The 21322-nt window shown below is 43.1% G+C and overlaps 1 protein-coding gene across 1 annotated transcript in view; it reads right to left on the bottom strand.

Moving 5' to 3' along the window:
• LOC139446734 (histone deacetylase 6-like) overlaps positions 1 to 21322 on the bottom strand; it is a 338991-nt gene that overhangs the window by 34123 nt on the left and 283546 nt on the right. Inside the window, exons 34-35 of the mRNA XM_071228036.1 lie at positions 6223 to 6275; positions 4891 to 5072 (exon numbers count right to left, since the gene is read on the bottom strand). Coding sequence (XP_071084137.1) covers positions 4891 to 5072; positions 6223 to 6275 — 235 coding nt within the window. The remainder of the gene's footprint in view (positions 1 to 4890; positions 5073 to 6222; positions 6276 to 21322) is intronic.

The following is a 21322-nucleotide window of genomic DNA, read 5'->3' as shown; positions in this document are numbered from 1 at the left end:
TTGATATTGGTTTTGGTGTTGGTTGGTGTTGGTTGATATTGGTTTTGGTGTTGGTTGGTGTTGGTTGATATTGGTTTTGGTGTTGGTTGGTGTTGGTTGATATTGGTTTTGGTGAGTTAGTGTTGGTGTCGGTTGTGGTGTGTTTGCATTTTGGTATCGGTGGTTGCATTTTGGTATTTGTGTTGGTATTGGTTGGTTGGTGTTGGTGTTGGTGTTGGACTGATTCTGTTAGTATTGGCGTGTTGGTGATGATGATAATGTTACTAGACTGACATCGAGTTTAGTGTTTTTGGTATTGGCGGTGATGTTTGGCAGTGTGGTTTTGGGGGAGGGGAGGGGAGGGGGGAGGGCAGGGTGATTGAAAGGGTTGGGGTAATAGAATGGGTTGTGGGACTTGGTTGTATGGGGTTGTGAAAGGGTTGGATTTGGTGGAGTGTTGAGGTTAACGATGAGGTTTAGGTTGAGAAAGGGTAATTGCAAGAGTAGGGATTGGTGTTTGAGTGGAGGAGGGGAGTCCTACTGAGATGATTGACAAGGAGGATCAGAATGTTAGTTACGACAAATCTATCATACAATAAAACTTAAATTATGTTCCTTGATATGCAAACCCACATGAGGGCCTCTGCTGCATCAGTAACTAAGGTTGATGAAGAGTTACAACATGGGGATGGAGCATATCGATACCTGACAGATTCACAAGGACGGTGAGATGACAAGAACCAACCTTGAATTCAGAGCTGACAGCTGTTAAATTAAGAAGGTGGGACAGTCCTGTCAACATGTCTGTGTATTAACATTGACGAACTGCCCTCCCGTTCACCCTCAGTGTAATTCTCCCCTCTCCACTGATCAAAGAATTTAATCACAGAGGATAGTCCTTGCACATCCTTGTTGTGCGTTGGCATCATGGGCCATTAATTGCTACTTGTGTCATAAACAAGATGGGTGTGAAGGGTTGAAATAAACATGAAACAGACCACTGACGAGACAAGAATGTACCGAGGATAATTGACCGGATCAGTAATTTACTCTCATGTTGAAAGCGCTGGATTGGAATAAACGTTGCTAATGGACTGGATAGTCTGTGTCACAGTCTGTCTCAGGATGTTTTATTGCGGTTAATTACATTATTTGATGATGCATATAATGTTGTTTTGAGACGTGTTTATGTGTCGGTTATTGTTTGAACTCCCCTAATATTGATCCCATCACCACTAAGTCACAATATTATATCTCAATGACAGGTTGTCTGGCAGGCATGACCAGATGAAAAGCCAGCATCGTATGACTTTGTCTTTCTGACTATTGGTAATAGGGAAAATAGAAACAGGAGAAAGTGAAACAGAAAAAAATACAGGAAATATTTTTTTGTAAATAATCATTTGATTTCATTCACTCAGTATTTGATCTGTTTGTTTGTTGTTTAACGCCGCACTCAACAATATTCCAGCTATATGACAGCGGTCTGTTTGGTTTGGTTTGTTTGTTGTTTAACGCGGCACTCAGCAATATTCGAGCGATATGACGGGGGGCTGTAAATAATCGAGTCTGGTCCAGACAATCCAGTGATTGACATCATGAGCATCGATCCACGCAATTGGGATACGATGACATGCATCAACCAAGTCAGCGAGCCTAACCACCCGAGCCCGTAAGTCGCCTCTTACCACAAGCATAGTCGCCTTTCACGGCAAGCATGGGTTGTTGAAGACCTATTCTACCCCGGATCTTCCTCAGTATTTGAAATCATTACTGTCAACTTGTCTTAATCCACTACCAACATACCATCAAGGTCAGCCATGAGGTAGTGTTTAGCAAGCTGTCATTGCAAACCACTTCTACGAGGGGTGTTCATTAAAGATTTCCCCTGACCCACTTCCGATGGACCTTGTGGAATGAAACTTGGTATAGGTTTTAGTCTTTCTCCACATAGGAACCACCAAGAGTTACACACTTCTCCCATAGTTTTATGCAACTATGGAGACCTCGCTTGTAAAAGCCCTCATTTTGCATCTCAAACCAGGACTTGACTTCAGAAATCAGTGTTTCATCATCTGTGAAACGTTTTCCCTTCAAAAATGACTTCATGGTTGGAAAGAGGTGGAAGTCAGATGGTGCAAGGTCAGGAGAGTAAGGAGGATGTGGAAGGATTTCATAGCCACAGGACCGCGCTTCTGTCCGGGCAACATGAGAGTTGTGTACTGGAGCATTGTCTTGCAGGAACGGACACCCATGGTCGGCATGCCACGCCTCTTAAGCTTGATGGCGTCCCGCAATTTCCGCAGCAGTGAAGCATAATAAGCTCCTGTAATTGTGGTACCCTTTGCCAAGAAATCCATCATCACTACTCTGTGCTGGTCCCAAAACAACGTGAGCATGACCTTGCCTGCAGAGGGTTGGACACGTGCCTTCTTTGGGGGTGGTGACTCCACATGCTTCCATTGCATCGACTGAATTTTAGTCTCAGGATCATAGTGATGAACCCATGTTTCATCCTGTGTGATAAGTCTGTCAAAAAGTTTGCCTGTTTTTTTTGGCACATGTCCAAAAGATCCTTTGAACAATTGACTCGTTCCTGCTTTTGGAAAGGTGTGAACAACCTGGGAATCCATCGTGCAGACACCTTATGCATGTTCAAATTGTCATGGATGTTTTTGCCACAGACCCTACACTGATCTTCACATCTTGTGCTAACTGGCGAATAGTTATATGTCTCCACTTGATGGATAGTGTCCTCATCAATGGCTGAATAGGGGCGACAAGGAATGGCAGCTGTTTCCACAGATGTCCGACCACACTTGAACTGGCGATGCAAGTGTTTAACAACGTCATATGATGGGGCATCTTCCCCATAAGTTGCTTTCATTTCATTGAAAGTTTCTTTTGGTGTGCAACCTTTCAAATATAAAAACCTAATCACTGCTCGGTATTCTACTGTGTAAAAGTGGTAAGATTAATAGTTTGGTGCTGCAAATTCAGACATAACCCATAGATACATGTATCATTACACATGTGAAATTTCAACCAAATATGATAACCCTAAGTGGTTTAGGGGAAATCTTTAATGAACACCCCTCGTAACTCAACCCTGGCCTACTGTTTGCAACATGACGAGAGTTCGAGGAAAAGTGTTTTTACTGGTAAATAGAAATTAGTGTGATGATAGTGAAGATGACCTATGGGATTGAGCTACAAGTCCAGTGTTCAACAATCATCTGTTCTCATAACAAGTAGCTGCTTGTCCAATGTAACAAGCTGTAACTTTCAAGAATTGTCTAGCTGTGACTGTCAAGAATTATCTAGCTTTAACTGTCAAGAATTATCTAGCTTTAACTGTCAAGAAATATCTAGCTTTATAAACTGTCAAGAAATATCTAGCTTTAACTGTCAAGAATTATCTAGCTTTAACTGTCAAGATTTATCTAGCTTCAACTGTCAAGAATTATCTAGCTTTAACTGTCAAGAATTATCTAGCTTTAACTGTCAAGAATAATCTGGCTTCAAGCCAGTATGACACTGCACATCATTGTTGTTGCAGATGAATCTGGCCCAGGAATTCACTCTCCATTCTGAATGTGCATTTTGTGTAAATAAAAGTGACAAAACCGTTTCCATATTCATAAGAAATATCAACCGAAGGTAGAGACGATTGTACTATCCCGACTACATCTTGAGCATGTGTTAATGAATCACTATCAAGTAGTGAGGACATGATGTTAACGAAAAGATTAAGTAAAACTGATGCCACTACAGGTCTTAAGTCATTGTGCAAAATTATAGAGAAATTACACATCAACCAATACGTTGTTTATGTTGGAGAAATCACTTGAGTCTGTTGGATAAACAGATTGTCATGATTTCTCTGTTATTTAACTACAAATGATTGCTGTGAGTCCTTCGTCAAAGATCCATGATCACAAAATAGATCATCAGTTTCATCTTCCCAAGGCAAGGGCGTTAACTTACTGTACAAATCCAGTTTCAACTCTTGCCTCCATAAGTTGGAATTCCAGAGTAACATTTTGGCTGGCGTAATGAGTCTATGCATAGTCCAATCAAAATCGCGTTACGAACTAGACACCTGGTTCATAAACAACATGGATTTCAACGTGCAGATTTCGGCCAATTACAGGATTTGTAAGAAGCATGTGTACCATGAACTGGCGTTGACAGATATTTTGCAAATCTTAACATGTTCAAGGTGCTCAAGTGATTTGATTCACTTCAGGTTTTATTACAATATAGATCTTGATTAGAGATCAGATCATCTTGACTGGGCGCCGCCATTTTGTTTGAAGCAAATGCAAGAGTTATGAGAGGTGGAATCTGATTGGACTATAAGAGGGACATAGAAGGGACATAACTCATACTAGTCACTGGTAGCACTACAAAATTTCTCGAAATTCTAGCCAAAGGTGGAAACTGGACTTTTATAGTCAGTTAACTCCCTTGCCTTGGGAAGATGCACCGCTCATTGGTTGTTCTCTCTAGCTTGGCTGTAGAGGTACACTGCCACAAGCCATCATCAGCACATCACACTACATGCAGGCTGAGGCCCTACCTGCTGCTTGAGCAGATCACTGACTGTCAACCCATGACAATACGAGTGAGGCCCTAACCTGCTGCTTGAGCAGATCGCTGACTGTCAACCCATGACACTATGAGTGAAGCCCTACCTGCTGCTTGAGCAGATCACTGACTGTCAACCCATGACACTACGAGTGAGGCCCTACCAGCTGCTTGAGCAGATCACTGACTGTCAACCCATGACACTATGAGCGAGGGCCTACCTGCTGCTTGAGCAGATCACTGACTGTCAACCCATGACACTACGAGTGAAGCCCTACCTGCTGCTTGAGCAGATCACTGACACTACGAGTGAGGCCCTACCTGCTGCTTGAGCAGATCACTGACTGTCATGGGAGCCTCAGATCCCCCACAGGCTCCCATCAGTTCCTCCTTCGCCACTCCGGTTCCTCCTCCATCTGCTCCGGCTTCTGACACATCGGAGCCACCAGGGGGAGCTGCAGACACTTCCTCCGTATCTGTGCTGGCTGCTGGTGTCTCATCCACTGATACAAATAACGGAGTATAAGACATGAGCACTGTAGCTCCCTTCCAAACATATGGTGAGGTCAGGTGAGGTCAGGTGAGGTGAGGTGATGTGATGTGGGTGTGGTGAGGTGAGGTGAGGTGAGGTGAGGTGATGTGATGTGAGGTGGGTGTGGTGAGGTGAGGTGAGGTGATGTGAGGTGGGTGTGGTGAGGTGAGGTGAGGTGGGTGTGGTGATGTGAGGTGAGGTGATGTGAGGTGAGGTGGGTGTGGTGAGGTGATGTGAGGTGGGTGTGGTGAGGTGAGGTGAGGTGAGGTGAGGTGAGGTGAGGTGATGTGAGGTGGGTGTGGTGAGGTGAGGTGAGGTGAGGTGAAGTGGGTGTGGTGAGGTGAGGTGAGGTGAGGTGAGGTGGGTGTGGTGAGGTGAGGTGGGTGTGGTGAGGTGAGGTGAGGTGATGTGAGGTGAGGTGGGTGTGGTGAGGTGATGTGAGGTGGGTGAGGTGAGGTGAGGTGATGTGATGTGAGGTGGGTGTGGTGAGGTGAGGTGAGGTGGGTGTGGTGAGGTGATGTGAGGTGATGTGAGGTGAGGTGATGTGAGGTTAGGTGAGGTGGGTGTGGTGAGGTGATCGAGGTGTGGTGAGGTGGGTGTGGTGATGTGATGTGATGTGATGTGATGTGATGTGATGTGATGTGAGGTGAGGAGAGGTGAGGTGAGGTGAGGTGAGGTGAGGTAAGGTGAGGTGAAATGGGATTTAACGTCTCGTCCAAGATTATAAAGATATACATTTTGTAAGTTTGGATAACAGCAAATTAATAGTGAGCGAGTGAGTCTAGTTTTACGCCGCTTTTAGGAATATTTAAGCAATATCACGGTGGGGGACACCAGAAATGGGCTTCACACATTGTACCCATGTCGGGAATCGAACCCGGGCCTTCGGCGTGACGAGCGAACGCTTTAACCACTAGCTACCCGACCGCCCCTAGCAAATAAATAAGTTTAGTTAGTAAATTAATGTTTCCGATAGTAATTGTCCAATAATCAGAGACTCTAGATCAACATGGTGAAACCATATTTATTTTGCAGCCACTTATTATTGAAATATACTGTAATTAACCATGCACACTTTTTGGGTTTCAGCCACCACAAGGAGGATTGAACCTGCATCTCACCTGATGTGCTGCTCATCTTCTCCGTGACCTCATCCACTGAGGGGCCAGTAGACCTGGAACAACGACAAGAACAGTCTTGTAACAACGGAATAACAACATAAAGACACTCAGGTTATGGCTGAGCAACCCATGCCTGTCGTAAGAGGCGACTATGCTTGTCGTAAGAGCTGACTATGCTTGTCGTGAGAGGCGACTATGCTTGTCGTAAGAGGTGACTATGCTTGTCGTAAGAGGCGACTATGCTTGTCGTAAGAGCTGACTATGCTTGTCATAAGAGGCGACTATGCTTGTCGTAAGAGGCGACTATGCTTGTCGTAAGAGCTGACTATGCTTGTCGTAAGAGCTGACTATGCTTGTCGTAAGAGCCGACTATGCTTGTCGTAAAAGAAGACTATGCTTGCCGTAAGAGGCGACTATGCTTGTCATAAGAGGCGACTATGCTTGTCGTAAGAGGCGACTATGCTTGTCGTAAGAGGTGACTATGCTTGTCGTAAAAGAAGACTATGCTTGTCGTAAGAGGCGACTATGCATGTCGTAAGAGGCGACTAATGGGATCGGGTGGTCAGGCTCGCTGACTTGGTTGATGCATGTCTTCATATCCCAATTCGGTTAAACGATGCTCATGATGTCAATCACTGGATTGTCTGGTCCAGACCATTTACAGACCGCCGTCATATAGCTGGAACATTGCTGAGTTTGGCGTAAAACAACAAACCAACTATGGCTGGGGTAAACTGGTCAGTTTAGTAGCAATATCACACTGCAGAAATACCTAATGAACCATGCCCTCATTTGAAGTCCTACTTGTTGCCTTGGAAATGTATAAAATTAAACATCCTGAAAAGGAAAAGCCACCAGTTTAACAGTGTGCTTGCACTGAGATATATTGAACAGTTTAGGAGTCATGATCTGGAAACAAAACCTCATCAATCTTTAATTAAGTCCAACAACAACAAAAGGAAAATAAAGGAAAGCTGAACGCTGAGGCTCTCAAATACTTCAGAGTGACAAAAAAAGACATTGGTCTTACTTGTTTAATTTGAGCAAATACTTTTTACATTGTGAATAGAACTTTAGACAGTCCTGACTGTTTCTCCAAATGTTTAAATGTGAAATATACAGGGGTGAGAATCTTCTGCGGATCTGCGAATATCTGTGAATTTGTTTAAATCAGATGGCTTCCCCCATAAGCACCCCCAAATTATGGACCTTATGGACCTTATGGACCTTATGGAAAATATCCATTCTCATCCCTGAATATAATAAATGGAAGCTAGGACGTCATGAAGAACGCCGCATGCCAAGTGAATATTCAAACAGTATGTCTACACTGTTCTGTCCTCAAACTGACAATGAAAATAAACATATCTTTCGATTCCTTCATCAAAAGTTAATAAAATATATTCACTCTCAGATTTCATACCCTTGAATCGAAATGTATTAAAATCCATACAATATAAATAATGTACATTAAAATGAATAAACTTCCCTGTACAGCCTGCCAGATTGAATGCCAAGAATCAATTCCTTTATTTCACAGACTAGCTGGGATTGCTCCTAATCAAATCTTTGTTTTTCTTCCCACTGCCAGAGTTAGAGGTAGATGGATTCCAGCCCTTACCGATTACTCAACACAATTACACCGAAAACGAAACTCCTTTCCAACTGCCTGTGAGCATGAATTTGGCCCATTACGAAGGTGAATAACATTTTCTTCTACAATGACGTACACCACTGGGTACTACCGACAATTTGGCCTTCAGACAATTGTCTGTAAGCTTATCAAATGTGCTGAATGTCTGAAAGTCATGCAAACTCACATGCCTTATTGCGACGGAGACATTTTAGTGCGATTCTAGAATCTGTTAGCCACCCAATATAAAACCAAGATATATCTCAAGAAAAAATATCAGGTATCGCCAAATACATATTTATGTGTGTCTTTTCGATCTCACCCCCAACTCTATATTAAGCCCTTGGATAATTGAATAAAAATAGTGGCGAACATATTCCATAGTGGCTCCGACAATTTGTATAAAAAAATTAATCATGTTTCAAAAACATTTTCTTTCCTAAGGGTTCATAACCATGATTTGGGGTTCTTAAAGAATTATCAAACATGTTATTTATCACCTGCACACATAACCTGACCATTTAAAATCTGACCATAGATCTTGATATCACCTGACCACAGCACCTGACCACAGCACCTAACCACAGCACCTGACCACAGCACCTGATCACAGCACCTGACCACAGCACCTGATCACAGCACCTGACCACAGCACCTGACCACAGCACCTAACCACAGAACCTGACCACAGCACCTGATCACAGCACCTGACCACAGCACCTGACCACAGCACCTGAACACAGCACCTGACCACAGCACCTGACCACAGCACCTAACCACAGAACCTGACCACAGCACCTGACCACAGCACCTGATCACAGCACCTGACCACAGCACCTAACCACAGAACCTGACCACAGCACCTGACCACAGCACCTGACCACAGCACCTAACCACAGAACCTGACCACAGCACCTGAACACAGCACCTAACCACAGCACCTGAACACAGCACCTGACCACAGCACCTGACCACAGCACCTAACCACAGAACCTGACCACAGCACCTGACCACAGCACCTGATCACAGCACCTGACCACAGCACCTAACCACAGAACCTGACCACAGCACCTGACCACAGCACCTGACCACAGCACCTTGACACAGCACCCGACCACAACACCTGAACACAGCACCTGACCACAGAACCTGACCACAGTACCTGCTGTAATCTACCGCTCATGCCATGTATATGAAAAAAACAAAACAAATAAAAATGGAATAATAAACATGAAAACTTCACTTCTATTGTTTCAGTGAAATCCAAGTTTTCATGATTCATGAAGTTTCAGGCATACATAATAATGGCACAGATAAATGTCCACGCACCTTCGATAGTTTCCTCACATATCTAACCCATAAAACATTCAAAATGTCGGCAGACATTGACCGTGTCACTCTATTAACAGGCAATACTATAGCCGTGGTTTCATGTAATCATAACTTTCATCTTTTCTGTAAAAGTGTTCACTAAAGTAGCTGACCACAAGAGAATAAATTTGGCAAGCTGACACCCTATTTGCAGGGGATGTCTGGCATCGATATCGGGGGAAAGTTTCCTTGAAATCTGTGTGTGAAGTAATCGAGACATGCAGGTTGAATGCTGTCCGGCACGGCTGTCTACAAAATGATTTCTGCGAATGAAAGGACTGTTTGCTGTAACTCTGAGATCAATGAGTTGGGTTTGAAATTTCAGAAATAAATCAAATGATCAATGAAACCAACTTTGTATTTCATGCATGAATCTGACTGAAATGTTGCACAAACAGACAACGGATTACCCACCCACTGAATATTATCTCCTCTCCACTGAAACTTCTAGTTTCATTGAATTCTGTGAAATCACAATGCCACAAGTTAATTTGGTTTGTGTCCATCCCACAGTGATGATTCAGTCAGCTGATTGTGCATGAATACAGACACTCATACTGAATTCTGAAAATGATTCAGCCACCTCTCTTTTCAAGGTCAACCACGAAGACAAACCCCACTTAATATTTTTGTTTGTACAAATCAGCCCTGGACGAAGGAACCCTGAATGTGATACAGAAGACGTTTCCCAAAGCACCATCACTGAATGGACATCGATTAACTTCTTAAAAGTTACAAAAAATAAATCTAATCAAGTTGTTTAAGAAAATAATTTTCCACTCTGTTTAATTTTCAAGATCATGCTTGAAGACTTTTCACACCTGAAAAACATATTCATTAACAAATCAATGTCACATTAGAGACAAAGACATCGTTCGGCTCTCCCTGTTTTGTGGTTCTGGGAAGATTCTTAAAGATTTTAAAGAATTTAATTGTGTTTATATTTTTTATTTTAATGAACAAATCTGTGTCAGGTTCTTCCAGACTCCTCAAGCAGTTTTGGAGAAGAAGCTTTGACCTTTGTCTTTGGCAAGGTAAAAATTTACACAAGCAGCTACAAGTGGTGACTTTTAAACAAAATTTTGAAAAATACCTAAAGTGTTCAATTGATTGATGGACATATTAGAAGATTGTTATGTAAAGAGCACTCATATAATTGACATTGAAATAACCTTGAGGCTGTTTCTAACAGGTAGCACCAACAAATGACTAGAAAGTAAGGTGAACATGAAACGCAGCGAACAAACCTGAAACCTGGGTATGGCACTCCAAACTGACAGTGACAGAAGCAGTGTACAGACCCACTGCACAACGGGCAGGATCTCCTTGCACCACCATCACACAAGGATCTCCTGACACCACCATCGCACAAGGATCTCCTTGCACCACCATCACACAAGGATCTCCTGACACCACCATCGCACAAGGATCTCCTGACACCACCATCACACAAGGATCTCCTGACACCACCATCGCACAAGGATCTCCTGACACCACCATCGCACAAGGATCTCCTGACACAACCATCGCACAAGGATCTCCTGACACCACCATTGCACAAGGATCTCCTGACACCACCATCGCACAAGGATCTCCTGACACCACCAGGGCACAAGGATCTCCTGACACCACCAAGACACAACAAGGATCTCCTGACACCACCATCGCACAAGGATCTCCTGACACCACCATCGCACAAGGATCTCCTGACACCACCATCGCACAAGGATCTCCTGACACCACCAAGACACAACAAGGATCTCCTGACACCACCAAGACACAACAAGGATCTCCTGACACCACCATCGCACAAGGATCTCCTGACACCACCATCGCACAAGGATCTCCTGACACCACCATCGCACAAGGATCTCCTGACACCACCATCACACAAAGTTCTCCTGACACCACCATCGCACAAGGATCTCCTGACACCACCATCGCACAAGGATCTCCTGACACCACCATCGCACAAGGATCTCCTGACACCACCATCGCACAAGGATCTCCTGACACCACCATCGCACAAGGATCTCCTGACACCACCAAGACACAACAAGGATCTCCTGACACCACCATCGCACAAGGATCTCCGGACACCACCAGGGCATGAGGATCTCCTGACACCACCAGGGCATGAGGATCTCCTTACATCACCATCACACAACAAGGATCTCCTGACACCACTATCACACAAGGATCTCCTGACACCACCATCGCACAAGGATCTCCTGACACCACCATCGCACAAGGATCTCCTGACACCACCAGGGCATGAGGATCTCCTGACACCACCAGGGCACAAGGATCTCCTTACATCACCATCACACAACAAGGATCTCCTGACACCACTATCACACAAGGATCTCCTGACACCACCATCGCACAAGGATCTCCTGACACCACCAAGACACAACAAGGATCTCCTGACACCACCAAGACACAACAAGGATCTCCTGACACCACCATCGCACAAGGATCTCCTGACACCACCATCGCACAAGGATCTCCTGACACCACCATCGCACAAGGATCTCCTGACACCACCATCACACAAAGTTCTCCTGACACCACCATCGCACAAGGATCTCCTGACACCACCATCGCACAAGGATCTCCTGACACCACCATCGCACAAGGATCTCTTGACACCACCATCGCACAAGGATCTCCTGACACCACCAAGACACAACAAGGATCTCCTGACACCACCATCGCACAAGGATCTCCTGACACCACCATCGCACAAGGATCTCCTGACACCACCATCGCACAAGGATCTCCTGACACCACCATCGCACAAGGATCTCCTGACACCACCAGGGCATGAGGATCTCCTGACACCACCAGGGCATGAGGATCTCCTTACATCACCATCACACAACAAGGATCTCCTGACACCACTATCACACAAGGATCTCCTGACACCACCATCGCACAAGGATCTCCTGACACCACCATCGCACAAGGATCTCCTGACACCACCAGGGCATGAGGATCTCCTGACACCACCAGGGCACAAGGATCTCCTTACATCACCATCACACAACAAGGATCTCCTGACACCACTATCACACAAGGATCTCCTGACACCACCATCGCACAAGGATCTCCTGACACCACCATCGCACAAGGATCTCCTGACACCACCATCGCACAAGGATCTCCTGACACCACCATCGCACAAGGATCTCCTGACACCACCAGGGCACAAGGATCTCCTGACACCACCAGGGCATGAGGATCTCCTTACATCACCATCACACAACAAGGATCTCCTGACACCACCATCACACAAGAATCTCCTGACATTACCATCACACAACGAGGATCTACTGGCACCACCAGGATACAAGGATCTCCTGACACCACCATCAAACAACAAGGATCTCCTGACACCACCATCACACAACAAGGATCTCCTGACACCACCATCTAACAAGGATCTCCTGACATCACCATCACACAACAAGGATCTCCTGACACCACCATCACACAACAAGGATCTCCTGACACCACCATCTAACAAGGATCTCCTGACATCACCATCACACAACAAGGATCTCCTGACACCACCATCACACAACAAGGATCTCCTGGCACCACCAGGATACAACAAGCTAATCCTCCATTAACTTGTTATCTTTATGTTCCAACTTCTATTTCATACTAGTTTTTATAATTGCATTAGTCCAACCAAAGTTCTCACAGATCACGCTAACAAAACACATGTCTTTGTAAATATATTTTCACCACCATCTGTAAACTATTAAATACAAAAAGGCCTCCATTGCTTTGTGTCAACATCTTGCGACAACTTTACACTAATGTTAAAAATGTTTGAAAACTTCCTCAAATGATGCCAGGGCTGAAACTGATCTACAAGAGCCAGGCTCTTGCCTGATACACAGCCACATACGGTCATCACTTCCTGGTCTGATGATGAGGCTTGCGATGACATTCATCACCACTCGCCTCTTTCCGTAACCTGCAAGAAGACTCCCCCTGTTGATGAATGTTATGTGCGAAAATACGACAAACCAATCAGTCTGCGTGTATAACCTCAAGTACTTCAGTTAAGAATCCCTCAGGAATAACTTTTGACTTTACATATGTCTTCTAAAAATATCCCCAACATACAGTTAAATGTGTTCAATCATGATGTATAATACCACAAGTCCCGATGTGTTTAAAATATCATCTGGAATATATACTGTAAAACTTGAAATTAACGCGAGCGTGAATTAAATGCGAAAAATGCCAATGGTCTTTGCTCGCATTATTAAACATCGCATTATACCAACTTAGACATATGCTGAAAACAAACAACTATGTATTCCACATCAATGTTAATTGAGCAGCACTTGTAACAAGTATATAAACAATATCATTCAAACACTAATTACATCCTGTGAATTGTCACTGCTGAGGTCAAGACAAGAGTTCTACTCACTCATGTCATCACTGATCACACCTGCAAGTCCAGACAGACGGCACCCAACACGGTGTCTTTGCTCTTTGCGACTGCATCAAAGGCCGACACGAGCCAGCGCGCACATATTGTTTTAGCTGAAGTACTCTACTCAGCGCTAATAAGCGGTGCTATTTGGTGTGTGATTGGATTAATGTAAGGTTGGATTAAGGTGAGGATTCTCCTGTAAACCTGACTGAGGACATTTTGTTTAGATATAAATCCACTGATGCTTGAGAGGAGGGGGTGTCGCATTCATATTGAGTCGCATTTTTGCCTAGGGGCTGGTGGTCGCATTCTTTTAGAGACACATTAATTTCATGTTTTACAGTATATATATGGGGAAAATATCATTAAGCAACGAGTTGACAATTCTTTTAGGTGTGCCCGTTTGCGCTTAGACGGAACCCAGTAGCAAAATATGGCCACCAGAGGGCATGAGTTGCTATTCCCGGAATGACATTGGTTGGTCATGAATGCTGCAATGAGTGTCTCTAACGTCTCTAAAGACAGGAGATGATCGTGAAAACCAATCGAAGATTTGATGAGTGAGTGAATGTTATGCACACTACGTAGTCTGCAATATTCATGCTATATCACGGCAGCCTGTAAAAACCTAATAGGGGCCAATCAGGGTTCAAACACCTGACTATAGCATTCTGGTGCACCCAAGGGATGCAACTCTGCACAGAGAATTGCAGCGCCTTGGCGGCTGGGCCATTCCTGCCCCGCCTCATTTGAGGCTGTCTGCTGGTGTGAATTCAAACTGTCGAAGATGGGAGTGTGTGTCAACCCAATGTTTGTCAACTATCATCTGTCTGAAGCAGAGAGCCCATTTCTGGTGTGTCCTGCCTGATATTGCTGGAATATTGCTGGAATATTGCTAAAGGCAGTGTTAACCCATACTCACTCACTCAAACGGTGAACTGAGAATCATAGGGCGCGTTGCAAGCCACGAATCGCTTAGAGAAAGCAAATACATGGCTCAACCCGGGGTCTGCAACAGTTCGAAGCGCTTGCGCACTCTTCCAAAATGGCGGCGCAACTACCGTTTAGTTGCCTTGACGTTTGTTTGTTTGTTTGTTGTTTAACCCTGCACTCAGCAATCTTCCAGCTATATGACGGCGGTTTGTAAATAATCGAGTCTGGACCAGACAATCCAGTGATTGACATCATGAACATCTATCTACGTAATTGTGATACGATGACATTCATCAACCAAGTCAGCTAGCGAGCCTGACCATCCACGTAATGAAGAACGTAATAGAAGAGGCTCGATGACGAGGTGATGAAACTTTTGACTACTTTGAAGATGTGGAGCAGACTGAGGATGATGGGGTGTTAGCTACCTTTGCTCATTTACTCGTTGATCCAGTCAAGAATTCCTTGTTCCGCTGTCAAAGTAAGCCGCCATTGTGGTTTGAGAACGAAGCGACCTCGGTCAGCGATTGTTTCGCTTGCAAGCGGCTGAAGGTTAGCGCACTGTTGTAAGGCGAATCGCGATTGACGCTTTGCTGCGAACCCATAGACTGAAGTCAAATTGTTCAAAACACATTTATTTATCCAACAAACAGGCAGCTTAACCCAATAACCAGGTTCTGTGATATTGCACTTTATCATCCAAACTAGCTCCCACAGGAGATATGGCTTGGGTAAGATCAAGCATCTACATTGAAGATATTGCTGCAATGAAATTGCATCACAAAGCTTTGCAGACCATTGTGATGTCATCGGTTACCATGATGTCATGATAAAAAATATAAAATAGCTTTTTAGACTGAAGATAGTAAAAGCATATGGAACTTCCCGTGAGGGAATACAATGAACATATTGTACACTGATGCATTGTGGGAGCAGCTCAGTGAGTGTCTCGGGGTGTCCCTACTTGGTTCTCTTCCAGAACATCCCTGGTGAACTTTCAGTTAAATAAGTGTTTTGTTTGTTTGTTGTTTAATGCCGCACTCTGCAATATTCCAGCTATATGATGGTGGTCTGTAAATAGTCGAGTCTGGGCCAGACAATTCAGTGATTCACATCATGAGCATCAATCCGTGCAATTGGGATCGATGACATGCATGGACCAGGTCAGATGTGACCTCCCGATCTCGTTAGTCACCTCTTATGACAAGCAAAGTCGCCTTTTACAGCAAGCATGGATTGCTAAAGATCTATTCTACCCTGCATCTTCACGGGTCGTTCAATAAGTGAATACCATATTCGACATAATAAGGGCCCTGGGCGCTCTCAAAATTAGAAATAGGGGGCTCTTATTAGAATATAATTTTGGGGAGAAAAAAACCAGAGTTGAAAGATCGTAAATTTCGTAGTTTATGCTGACAGCCTGAAATGATACAAAAGAAAAGTCTGTGCGTATCATACACGACAGATATAGTTTCCAAAATTTAATTGCCCATAATTAAGGGTTCATATAACACACGAGTGAGTATTATACACGAACAAATAAGTCTTGTGTACATTGATCAATCGGAAGGGGTGCTAATTGGGATTGTTCACTAGCCAATATATTAGCAAATATCGCCGTGGGCGCTTATTAGAGCGGGGCGTTTATTACGTCGAAAACGGTACCTCTGAATAATGTAGATGGCTGAAGATGAACTGATATTGATCCTAAAACTGTGAGGTGAGGTGAGGTGAGGTGAGGTGAGGTGAAATGGAGTCCAAGATTATTTCACATAGTGACGTGCATGTACAGGTGAGTATGTTTGGTTGCTTGTACTTGTCCAGACTAATGCTGAATTTATATTGCTATCCCACTGAGATATTACACTGCAGTTAAACCTGAATACCCCACTCAGACACAGTATACTGACTCCGAGTCGACAAGTCCTTGTTTTCGTACCTTAATGCCGAGTATCAGGCAGGGTGACATCAAGTACCATCTTTAACGTCTTTTAATTGGTATGATATGACGGGGGATCAAACCCCAAACCTTCCTCTCCGGACGGACGCTCTACCACTACATCGAGGACGCGGTCATCAAATCAATTTCAGACGGTGTGAAAATGAAGTCCCATCACATAATTGTTTCAAGCACATGATCAAGGTGTTTTTCATGCTTGACAATTTTTTTGTAGTTTTATCATAGCCTATGATTATCTGTGCACGCCCTGCATGTTGCAACAAGATACAAATTAACTACGTGTTTCGGACGACAAATGTGTTTTTATGTCTCAGCCATCATTGTCTGATGTTCATTGATTCACAAAGCTGAGGTACTTGCATGAACAGACACTACGTCAATGGCAACACAATTCCCCAATAAATCCCCACACCATCTCACAGCGGGACCCTCTCCAGGGAGGTCGGGAACATCAGTGTCGAGACAAAAACATTATCATGTCCCTTCAATTTGTTGCTGATACATCATGGGAGTATTTGTGGTCGTTCCCCCCGTTTTAGTGTTTCTTTTAGTACATATATTTCTGTTACAGAGTTATCTTCCCCTTTAGTGTCAGCTCACACGTTTCTGTTACAGAGTTATCTTCCCTTTTAGTGTCTGACAGTTCACATGTTTCTGTTACAGAGTTATCTTCCCTTTTAGTGTCTGACAGTTCACACGTTTCTCTTACAGAGTTATCTTTCCTTATAGTGTCTGACAGTTCACACGTTTCTCTTACAGAGTTATCTTCCCTTTCAGTATCTGTCAGTTCACGTTTCTGTTGCAGAGTTATCTTCCCTTTATCCCTTCATTTTAGTGTCTCCGTAAGTTCAATAATAAAATACATTGTATGTTTTTTACTATGGTTTTCAGTATAAACCAATGATACAGTTTTACATTCAAATTTATAAATGAGTAACACCACACATTTTCCCAATGTATACTGAAAACTTAAAAAATAAAATATAAAAAATATATTCACTGCAATTCCATGACTGATGACTCGGTAGTTTTCAGAATGACTTCTTACATACAACCTGTTTCTTTCTATAAAATGTATCATACGTTGCATAGACAGGGACGAGGTATTGTGGCCTGTTCAATTAATGGAGGAGGAACTCAAAGTGATGCATGTAAACAACTAAGGCCTTTTTATTTATTTATTTATTTATTTATTTATTTATTTATTTTTTTTTTTTTCATTCATTCATTCATTCATTCATTCATTCATTCATTCATTCATTCATTTATTTATTTATTTATTTATTTATTTATTTATTCATTAGTTAACAGTTCTTATATTTTGAACATGATTTTCAAAGTTCTGTTCATATCTGATATTCACCTCAATATCTTCACGCTGACTACAGATTACAGACTTCCTCGCTGTGAACTACACGACACTCATGAGATTTGATCATAGGTTGCTGTAATTGCCAAATAGGACATTTCTCACAGATAAGCAGGTACCCTGGGCCAATTCAACAGAGGGAGAAACATGCCATCTCTGTACCACACGTCTCAACGACCAGCCGGATCAAGCAAAACATGACACAGTCAATAACTGTCTCAAAAACAAGCTCCAAAACTGATCCATCCCAACCACCTACCATAATGAAAAACAAACACACAGTCCTCACAGACAAAGCCATCATGGAGTATTTTCACAAAATTGGAGAGCAAATGAAAATTCTAGTAATCTGAAAGATTTTTCTCTTCCTTTTCATCATGAATGTAATGATATCCTGCCAACTCGACTCAAGTACATTACCCGAGTTACAAGCACCGGCAGACCGAGCAATTGAATAGGGGTAAAATTAAATCACTTGAGAGCAGAATTACATAGCTCGGCCAGATCATCATTGAGTACGCCAACATCAGACTTTATCAGCATCTTCAGTTGTAAGTCAGTCATCTTTGTCCGCATCACTGGCATCAACCTGTCCTTCATCAGCGGAAATTGAAGGATATACAAGACGCTGGTTCTTAGCAAACTTCCTACAGTGGACAATCATCAATATGGCAATCAGAAAGGGGCAGAGGCTTCTGGGGCATCTGTTGGCAAGAGAGTCAAAACCCCATCATTTTAAAATAATCTCAGGAGAAATTGATGAATCATGATGAATATTCTGAGGAATTATACTCAAAGACATTGTTATTAAACTTAATGACATTTTCTTGAAGGCAGAGTGTTTGGGTAGGCAATAGTCAGAGCTTCACAATCCTGTCACCTCAAACAGCCTCGGGGGGACATGACGAATGAGGCGAAAGGATTAATGGTTCAAGGGTGTTATCTTTTTGATTCACGTTAATAAAACAAACAATACACTTTATGAATAATATCATGGGTATTCTTCGAGTGAGTGAGTGAGTGAGTGAGTGAGTGAGTGAGTGAGTGAGTGAGTGAGTGAGTGAGTGAGTGAGTGAGTGTGTGAGTGAGTTGGGTTTAACGCCACTTTTAACAGTATTCCAGTTATATCACGGCGTGTCAGCTTAATGTGGGAGGAAAGCCCGAAGTGATGCAGGTCTCCATGCAAGCATGTTTGACACACATCATGTCATTGTTGTGAGATGTTTAATCATTTGTTCCTAACCCCACAAGGCTGTCGACGGTCACAAACTTACAAAACAATGAAGGAAATATTTTTTGGCGGACATGGTGGACATGAAATATAACAAAACTTATTATTATGACTAACTTTCGTCTGGATTGTGTGTTTATCAGCGGTAGAAACTAACAGTTTTAGTCCACTAGTCCTTATAATGATAACATAAAGTTAAACCCATAAAAATGCTAAATTTCTACTAATCCTTATGATACCTTAACTATAGGGCAGTTTGGCAAGGACTACAGTACTAGTGCCAATTTCTAACACTGTTTATTAGAAAGTAATTGTGAAAAAAACGGGTGGCAAAATGATGGTTGTTTGACTGAAAGTGGCTCCTCTACATGAACAAATACTGTAAAATGTTGAGGTTGTGACTGACAAGGAACACAAGTTACGCCCAGAACACATCTCAAGAAGAACTGTTACATCCAACTTCTGCAGAGTTTCTTAGAGGTACTCAATTACATTACAATATCATTGATCACAGAAAAATCTGCAGTAAGAATCCATGGCTGTCTTTTTTTTTGTTGAAAACAAACGGTATTGTCTTGCATATGAAGCAGAGCGGGCCACTTGATCTGACGTTGATGTTCCCCAACACCATCAGGAAACACGCAGATCACAGAGCTGAGTCAAATATGCCTCAATGATCTCTCACCAGATATTTATTGGATATGAATTTAGATCAGATCCAATTCTATTCAATTATTTAGACTGCAGCACAGAGGAAAAGCTTGCTTTATAGGCACATTATACTCTTGAAACATCCTTAGGGTGGGGGTTAGGATCTTAAGGGGAGGGATGGGGGGATGGACAGTAACTCTTCTTGTAAGTGATTCATTGCAAGTGATTAAAAAACAGTATGTACAGGAAGTATTGAGATATGTTAGTAGTATTTGTCTCTAAATAATACCCTGAATAATTAAAACTAATTTCAGGTGATTAGTATTTTTATAAGTATGATGTAACCTACATGGTAGTGCACTCCTCAAGTATGGGCCACCATTCGGTAAAAAAGTACAAAGTTTAAATAAACCACAAACATATGCATTAATAGTCACATATGCATGTTACAAATAAAGAATGAATGTTACAAATAAAGGTCATTATTTCCATACAAAATAATAAACTCAAAATACAAAACTATACCACTTAACAACCTCCAAAAACAAGAATCATACGTGAAGAAAGAGACCGCCTCTGTGGTCTACCTGTAGAGTGTCTGCCCGGAGAGCGGAAAGTCCGGGATTCGATCCCTGTCCGCATCCTACCAAAAGACGTTAAAAGATGGTACTTGTTGTTACCCTGTCTGGCGCTCGGCATTAAGGGGTTAGAGCAATTTAAGGACTGGTCGGCTCGGAGTCAGTATACTGTGTCCGAGTGGAGTATTCATGTTAAACTGCGGCATGGTATCTCAGTGGGCTAGCACTATAAATCGGCATCAGTGGGTCTAGTACAAGCAGCCCCCCCCCCCCCCCCCCCCCCCCCACCCCCCCACCCCCACACACACACACACACACTCACACACACACATGCACGTCGCTATATAAGCGCAATAATCTTGGACGCGACGTTAAATCAAATTTCACCTCACCTCACTGTAGAAAAAGAACAATGTGAGTGAAAGAAGGTCAGAGCACAAAAAGGACACTGAACTGCCAAGGACAACGTTGACAATATGGCGCTGCAATTTGTAAAACATTCTGAGTATGATCGGCTTGTGCTGCAATGTATATGATAAATGCTCAATGTATTACATGATTTCCCATGCACTCAGCATGTGATGTCATATGTATATTTCATATATACATGTATATAATGTATATATATTCTATCTATGCCATAGATGTCAACCCCTGGATGTCTAAATGATGTCAGCCCCTGATGTCTAAATGATGTCAGCCCCTGATGTCTAAATGATGTCAACCCCTGGATGTCTAAAGCCCGGGTGCAGGGGCTGGAAGCCCCGCTGGGTCAAGGGCTAAGCCCTGGCCTGGTGGGGGGGCGCAAACATGTTTTGAATGATTTTAAGACCATTGTAATGGCGACTATGCTTGTCGTAAAAGGCGACTAACAGGATCGGGTGGTCAGGCTCGCTGACTTGGTCGATGCTCGCT

Source organism: Haliotis cracherodii, unplaced genomic scaffold (assembly GCF_022045235.1).
Source record: "Haliotis cracherodii isolate W230 unplaced genomic scaffold, xgHalCrac1.p SCAF_6, whole genome shotgun sequence".
In the NCBI taxonomy this organism is placed as follows: domain Eukaryota; kingdom Metazoa; phylum Mollusca; class Gastropoda; order Lepetellida; family Haliotidae; genus Haliotis; species Haliotis cracherodii.
This window is presented reverse-complemented; position numbering and strand designations above follow the sequence as displayed.